Source organism: Cryptomeria japonica, chromosome 7 (genome assembly GCF_030272615.1).
Source record: "Cryptomeria japonica chromosome 7, Sugi_1.0, whole genome shotgun sequence".
Classification (NCBI taxonomy): Eukaryota; Viridiplantae; Streptophyta; class Pinopsida; order Cupressales; family Cupressaceae; genus Cryptomeria; species Cryptomeria japonica.
Window position 1 is genome coordinate 265,106,362 of NC_081411.1, and position 8,870 is coordinate 265,115,231.

The 8,870-nt window shown below is 33.7% G+C and overlaps 1 protein-coding gene across 1 annotated transcript; it reads left to right on the top strand.

The window, feature by feature from the left end:
• The first annotated feature begins 437 nt into the window (after window positions 1-437).
• LOC131046213 (acyltransferase GLAUCE-like) lies at window positions 438-2,549 on the top strand. Its single transcript, XM_057979902.2, has 5 exons — window positions 438-500; window positions 811-891; window positions 982-1,263; window positions 1,546-2,036; window positions 2,153-2,549. The coding sequence occupies exons 1-5, from the start codon at window positions 438-440 to the stop codon at window positions 2,547-2,549; spliced, it is 1,314 nt and encodes a 437-aa protein (XP_057835885.2).
• The last annotated feature ends 6,321 nt before the right edge of the window (window positions 2,550-8,870 follow it).

The following is an 8,870-nucleotide window of genomic DNA, read 5'->3' on the forward strand; positions in this document are numbered from 1 at the left end:
TCTTTTCCTCCAACGAACGAGCGGGCAAAGCCAACACATCCACCCATCTGCCTTCTTGGAAAACCCACTGTGGCACATGTCCAACTCGAGCACCAAAAGGGTCCTTCGGAGGAAGCGGATCAGACACCGCCTCATCCCCCCAACGTGGAGCCCTCTGCCTGCCATTCACATCAATCCCCAAACTTCGCGCACCCCGAAAGTTCGCCATAACACTCAATAATTTTTTTAATTCTACATAATAACTAATTGAACTAATAAAAAAATTAGATACAATATATATTAATATTCTCTCGTAGTCTGCACCTATTCGTTGCCTAAACACACAAATATATAATATATTCATATTCATTATTAGTTGGGCGTGGGTTGCATCTGGGCTTGTGCCAAAAATAAATGAATCAATATATAATATATTCATATTCATATAATGAACTGATATGCAAAATTGGGCACGGGTTGCACATGGGCTTGTGTCAGAAATAAATGAATCAATATATAAGGTATTGATATGCGAAATTGGGCGTGGGTTTCATAATAAATGAATCCACATATGATATATTGATATGCAAAATTGGGCGAGTTTCATATGGGGTTGATTCATTTATGAATGGTACCTGCATAGCTTGGGTGACTGCAACATAATAAAAACTAGATAAGACTCCTAAATAAAAAAATTGAAACCCTCAATACTTCAGCCACGCCTTGTTGTGTCGTTGCATCGGTGTCCCTTTAAATGCACTAGTTGAATCGTAGGAATGAAAAGCGTGGCAAGCTTGGATGGTTATAAACTTCGAACTGAAATTTTCTCAGATGGAGTTGCCCTCTGTTACTTTAGTCTCTGATATTCGAGTGAAAAGGAAGAGTCTTTCAGTAATACGTCCTGAAAAGAATGTAGAGAGATACTCACTATTCCTGAGCAATCTTGATCAAAAACTTGTGGGTTACGTCATAAAATTTGTTCATTTTTTTTCTGGTAATCAGGAAATAGCTTTTGATAACATAATCTATCTGCATACGGAGGCGCTCAGTGGGATTTTGGTTTATTATGACTCCATATCCGGGAGGCTCACTTTCAATTCAGAGGAATGGCGGTTTGAGATCGACTGTAATGCCGCAGGAGTTCCTTTTGCCGTTTGCACAAGTGAACTGACTTTGGAGCAGATGGGAGACGTTACATATCCAAATCCTGCCTTCACTCAGCTTTGTTTACTTCCCAGATCTACCAATCAAATACTCGAAGACGAGCCTCTCATGTCTTTTCAGGTTATTGCACTATATTGAAATTTGCTTTTAGAATATAGCTTATAGAAAGATTTGATGTCAGAATAGGAAATCATCTATGCTAAGAATGAACTTGTAATGTAACAGTGAGGGGGACTTCTATTCTTAACACGATGGATCTCTATGGCTGACTTTTAGGATAATCTCTCTAACTCCCTTCTGTCTCTCTCAGCTTAACATTTAGGATCTTTTCTACACGTTAAGTGATTCTTTTCATTCAGTAGAATATTAAAAGTGTAATAATTTAACATTGACGTAGTGCAGGCAACTCAGTTCAGATGCGGTGGCTTCGCTGTGGGAACAGTTGTAAATCACGGTCTTATGGACGGATTTGCACTGCAGGAGTTTGCAAAGAACCTCACCCACGTGGCTAGAAAAGGAAATGAGGCTTTCATCCCTGTAACTATTCGTACCTGCTTGAAAGCGCGATTTCCACTTCAGATAAAGTACCAGCATGAAGAGCTAGTGAAGCCCTCTCAACTTGGAGCTGATTCCTCGCCCTTCATGCAACGAAACATGAATCTCTTGCACAATAAGGTGGTTCTCCACAACCAATCAGAGAAGCATGTTTTTAAGCCCTTCACCTTATCAGGGAAAACGCTTGGTCTCCTCAAATTAAAGGCTAAGGAAGTGGGAGTTTCTCATTGTTCAAGTTTCATTGTAGCAGTGGCACATCTGTGGCTTGCAAGAACTGCAACAATGGCAAACATCAATGCCAACGATATTACAAGAGTTCATTATGTCGTAGACATGAGGTGAAATATAATATTAGTATTTTGCTTCGCCATTTCAAGAATCATTAGAAATGAATGCATACTTTAATTGAAGTCAATAATGGTCAGTCCTTGTTTATTGGATGGATTTGCATCAGGTCAAGGATGAGACCTCCTCTTCCGAGGGAATATGCAGGCAATGCAACAAAGGCAGCCTATGCAAAAGCAACAGCCAAAGAATTACTAGACCAACCATTTTCGGCGACTGTGAAAATGTTGGGGGAAGCGGGAAATAGATTGAGTGATGAGTACTTGAGGTCTGCAATAGACTGGCTTGAGTTACATGCTGGAGTGATGCGTATGGATAATGGGTTTGTGGTTACATCGTGGTCTCGCATGGAATATGGAGACTTGGAATTCGGAGGGGGCGTTAACTCTATATATGCAGGGCCTGTGGTGTCTGGCAGAGTGGATGTTGTGGTATTTTTCGAAATGTGGACACCGATACAGCTATTAGGTCTAATATGTAGGATTTTCTTTTCGTTGTCTTCTTGAATGGAACATCTGGATGAGCTTATGCTTGTTCTTATTAATAATGTACTATTTTAATTCAAGTAGTTTTTACATTAGTCAATAGTAACACGGAATAAAAACAAAGCAATATCTAAAAAATATTTCTAAAATATTTGATTATCTGTTTTACGATGATCTTATGTTTTCATCATTGATATATAATTTAATTGTGGATGTTTATGTATTCTTCTATATATATCCTTTTAACATATTATGTTAAAAAAATTCATGTTCATTTAATAAATCTTATAGTACAATGATAGTTTCTCTATGTATTTTCTTGAATTTATTAATATTTGTCTAAGTTGTATGACTTTTCTTAACATAATATAAAAATGGAAAATGCTTAATAAAATTAAAATTATACTTAAAACAACTTTATATTCATTTTAAAATGTAATTTCTATTATAAATTTTTTTTACTTATAAATAAAATTTTTAAAAAATTTAACATCAAATAAAATATATCACCACAATAGTCAAACATATTGAAGCATTTATTGTTTAATGATTTAATGTGTACTCCAAATGTCAAATAAATAGTCTGACTATCTCTCTCTAATTCTTTGCACATGGCTATTCTTAATGGGAATTATATATTAATTTCAATTCAGCTAAAGTAAAAATATGAAGAAATGGGTATTAAAAAAAAGTAAAAATTAAAAACATGACTTATATTTATTAATATTATTATAATATCAATTATTATTGTAAACACTTAAAATTAACCCATCACTAACATTGCTAACTATTCTTCTATATTAATTAAATAATTTTCAATTATTTAGTTAATCTAATTATGATTAAAATTCATCATTTTTTTTCATCACACACTAATTAAATTCAATTTCTTCCTTAATCACTTAATCATTTGACTTTTCTACCTTAAATTAATTAAATAATTTTATTATTTAATTAATGGCAATTTATTTACCTTAATTAAAGATTTTAATAATTTAATTAAATTCAATTTCTATTCCTCCCATAATTAATTAATTTTTAAGATTTATTTAATTATCTAATTATGTCCCCAAATTTAAATAAACTTCATAAATTTATTTAAATTAACTTCCCTTTCATTTCAAAAAAAATCAAATTTTCTCTAAATTCAAATTTCAAATTAATTTTATTTCCATTTATTTGGATGTCATTTACCCTTTTTGAAAATCTAAATGCAAATTAAATTCAATTTCAAGTTAATTCCCTTTAGCACATGCCTAAATTCTAACTATGATTGACATCCAATCAACTCTCTATTGGCCTTTTTATTTTACTAGCCAATTAACTCTCAGACACCTTTTTCTAACTAATCAATTAATTAGATGAATGGCTTGATTGGAGAGATAACCAACTTGTCAAACAAAATCTAAACTTTCGATCAAATCAAATTCTCTAGAATCTATAAATGCAGCATCAACTCCCCTTTTTCAACAACCATGATCTTTGAATTCTTGCATCATTATCTTGCATGTTTCATAGTGTGACTCTACGAGCCACCATACCATAGAAAGAAAAAGGACAATGGAATATATGCCTAAATTCAGCAGGGAGTCTTAATATTTGATTTCATTTATTATCTTGTTGTTTTTCTCGCATAATTTCATTGGTATTATGTAGGAACATTGTTAATTAAAATGGGATTTTCATGGTTTCCTTTAATCTAATTAGCATAATTTGATGATTTTTCCCCATATTTATTTTAGTGAACTCGATTGAACACTAATTTATGATTTATCTTGTGATTTTTGCATGTTTGCAAGTGACAAGTGCAGATTTCTGCAATCATTCACAAAAAATTTAATGCATTGGAAGAAATTTTGCATTCTTATTGAAAAAATTTCTCATTCGTTAGTATACCATTCTACATATGAATCACGAGAATTTTGCATTCATTAGACCAAAAAGGCAAAACAAAATGGGTATAAACACATCAATTCTACTTTACTTTTCTGGTTTTTCAGTAAGAATTTAGTTTTGAACTTTGAAAAATTAATATGAATAAGCTTTAATAATTTGGAATGGAATAAATTAAAAATCATGCCTCGTAAGATAAAAACAAAACTTCCAAGTCATTGTCGAAGAGCAGAACATAGCAAGATGAACGGGCAATTCTTACGAATTTTATGAGCAGAGCAACTAGTTAACAAGCCCCACGAATAAATCAAACTCACAAAATACCAAATGCATGGCATGGCTTACACCTAGAAATATAACATGCACCCTAGAATGATCTTAATGTTTTAATTTTTTAATTTTGTTTTCTTGGAATTTTTAATTTTTTTATTTTACAGATTTTTTGTCGGACAACATAGATTTTTGCATTTGACAAGTAATTGTTTCACATTCATCAGTGTTCTATTCCGTATTTTTCTATTGAATATTTTGCATTATTTCACATTTATCTATTTTAGTTTCACATTCAACTCTCATAAAAAAAAATTCCATCTTGATCTACAAATTTAGTTTCATTACTCCCTCTATTCCTAATGTCACATTTCTAGCATGTGGTGGCTAAAGTCTTGAGGAGAAAAACAAGCAATCAATCAAAGACCTAAGATTGTCAAAAATACTAATCCATTGAGTTTGCAAATGTAACTTAGGTGATTGTCTATGATTTCTAGAGTAGAAAACACTTCAATTGGTGTACTAAAACTAACCTTTGTTTGGATCTATTTGGGGAACTTGCCCATTTAGTTGTAGAACCCAATTGTCTTTTCTTAGAAGGCTTGCCTCCCAAATTATTATTGCAAGTTATAGGGAACAACCTAACTGGTAATTTAATCTAGTCTTGTATATTAAAAAGGGTGGGAAAAAATTCATAGCCCAACCGGTTTTAGCTTGTGTCACTCTTGTCAATCATAAGTCTATTCATATCTCGAGAATGGTTTTCTTATCGCGCATAAGGCGCTAGTGACCTTGAATTATAACTTAAAATATTTATAGTGTCCTATTTTATTTTGACTAAACATTGTGATAATATCAGTGCAAGGGCATAGCTAGTTTTACCCCCAAGATACTCACCATCAAGCTCCCTTCAAATGAGACAGAAATCCCCAACTTTGCATAAACTACGCATAGCTTTTTGGGGAGAGGATGTTTGCATCACCCTTCTAGTCTTGGAGGCTCCTACCTGTTCTCTCTCTCAAAGACGAGAGTGAATAAACCCCTTCAAGTATCTCTACACTTACATTGATGAATATTCCAAGCTATGGGTTGAGATATCATAGTGAATCCAACTCCCTTAGGCATAGGATTTGTTTGATGTGTTTTTGAATGTGTAAAGACTAGTATAAATTTGGGGCTGATTCGACCCTTTGAACATACACAATAATGTTAATTAAAATTGGGAAGTCCAATAGCCATACTATTTTATGATTTTTTACTCTTTGAATTCCTTAACCTATCTTAAACTTCCACTAAAAACTTCCTATATTTCTTAGAAAACATAGAACTCTGCATTTGTCTACCCTGCCTTTCACATTTCTCTTGACTCCATTTTGCATTCACTTAGTCCTTATTTTGTATTTTTCTAGAAGACATTTTGGATTTGTCAGTTTCTTATTCCACATCTATCCTGGTCCAAATTTGCATCAAATTGGTAGAACTAGTGCTTAGACAAACAACCCATGGTTTCACATTCGAGGTCCAAACTCCTCTAAACTTTTGCAATCAAAGTATTTTAGAGAAATTATCTCCCTATAGGTTTCATGTCCATAAAATTATTATTTTTACATTCCCATGTCATCCAAGGATTTTGTTTTGATATTAAGCTAGAGAAATTATTGAAAGATTTAGGCCTGCCATCTTTTTTAGTCAATCCTCAAAATCCCCTTCCCTTACTCTTAAGTCTACCATAAGGTATCAACATCTGTAACCAATCTCAACTTTGGATTGGGCCAAAATTATCTTTGGCATCTCTTGCCTAGTGTTTGCACCTTCATCCTTGGGTCTAGTCTACATCAACATCCTACATATTAGTAGCATTGTCATTATAGGAACCATATAGTCCTATTTAGGAGAACCACCTAGCATGAACCAAAATGGTCTTACCTCATTGAGACATCTTCCCAATCTTGCAACCAAACTTAGGTTTTAATGATGACCAAGAAGACGTTAACTCAAGCCTAAATTATAATGCTTGGAAACTAAAGAGAAGTGCACCTAAGTATATGAGAGTAAGCTTTGTATTAGAAGAAGAAGAGGAAAAATGCCAATGTGTTCAGGTTGTAGTTGAGAGAAAAATCCTTTAGCCAAGGCTTTAAAGAGTCCATATCCAACAAGAATCCCCTTGTCCTATAGAATCTCAATAGATTACCTACTATATTCTAGGAAACATCAACCAACCCACCTAGTCTCATTTTGCATCCTTAAGGTCTCATAAACATCCTCAATGTTTGCTTGCATCCTTAGTGTGTCTTAGAAGTAATTAATGTCTATTACCCAATCACAAAAGAAAAAGAGTCAAATGGATCCAAATAGTGATCCCACTTTGAATACTACTAGCACAATTAACCTATCTACATACTCATGTGGACAAACTAGAAGAGGTACAACCTTACCATTGAATACCAATAATTGATTCTCAGTAGAAACCCTTCAACATAATTTGATAATTGAAGAACTAGAGGCCTAACAACAAGATTCTCATACACTTAAACTACTCAATTATTTTTAAAACAATAACCCGAATAGATAGTTCCTCTTGTTGATCAAGAATGGAGCCAAGCTACAATTCAATTCTAATATCGTGACTATTTTCTCACCGAGGACTATTCTACACATAAATTTAGGAAAAACCTCAAGGTCATATTCTCAACAAACCCAAACTCACACTGTGTCTTCAAGTTCTACCCAAAGTTCTATGTGAAGCACACAAGAAGCTTTAACTTAAGCCACTATGGCTTGAACCCAAAATTCAAATTTTGGCACAACATCTACAATCACTTAGACAAACACAAAAACTACATCTCAAATAAGTGTTAGTAACTCATCACAAATGTCAGGCGATGCTTCCAATGCCTCAACTCAAATATTGGCCAATACTTCACAAATCCCTATTTCACATCTTGGAGAGACAATGCTTGACACCACACAAGCTTTAGTTTCTTAATTTGTGTGATGAACATTTAGCCATCATAAAACAATCAAGACCCCCACAATCTATTTGGTGCAACCCAACCCAATGATAGCACTGATTTTGCATGTTTCACCTCACCAAGGAGATCTAGCAATTCATGACTTTATAATCATTCGATCATTCAACAACAATTTGTGTATACCAAAAGCAATCCTTTCATTAATGCCAATTACAAAATATAGATACCATTGACTCAAACGGATGTCCTTGTGTAACAAGTCTAGAACCTACATGGATAAATGTCAAACCTTCAAATAAGAGACGTAATAAAGAGCTATACCATGGAAGATCTCTATTTGTATCCACTTTATCGAACAATATACATGCCACCCTTTCCTCCAAACTTGGAATCTCCTAAATTCGAGAATTATAAAGGGAAAGGTGACACAAGGGATCATATTCAATAATTTTTCACCGCTTGTATAGAGGTGGCTAGAGAAGACACATACCTTATGCATCTCTTTCGATAGATCTTAGGTGGCCAAGTGTTACAATCATTCTTTCATCTCCCACTAGGAATAAAATCATGGGGAGAACTAGTTGAGGAGTACATTGTACACTTTTATCACAATAGTGATAAACCCAATGACCTTAATGGACTTGTGCACTACTAAGAAAAAGGAAAGATAATATTTAACTTCCTTCTTAAAATATTGGTGTTCGCTTGCTGAAGAGTCCTTGCCACATACCCAACAAAGATCAAGTTAATATGTTCACAAAAAACTTGGTCCCCTAGATTAAATATCATTTGTAAATGCAATGTCTCAATTCATTACACTAGGTAGTATAGAAAGGAATCAAGTGTGAGAAAGGTCTCATTGAATGAGGGATCTTGAAAAACCCAAAGGAGAGAAATTTGACTAATAATATGAGTAACAAGAAATCAAAATTTTGGTTGAAAAATAAGAATGTTACAAATGATGGTGTAGTAGATGCCAGAGTGGTAAATGTTGGCATATGTGCAAAGTTTGATGACATGATGATATTGTATGTTGTCATTGATGTCAATATGCTAATGTATGAATCGGTATATTGAACTAAGCAAACTGGCAAGTGAACTGGTATGATGGTATGAACCTGTATATGCAAAAATTGAACCAGAATGTTGAAGTGTGAACCGGTATATGAAAATTTTGTATCGGGGTTTCATTTGATATGACTACCGG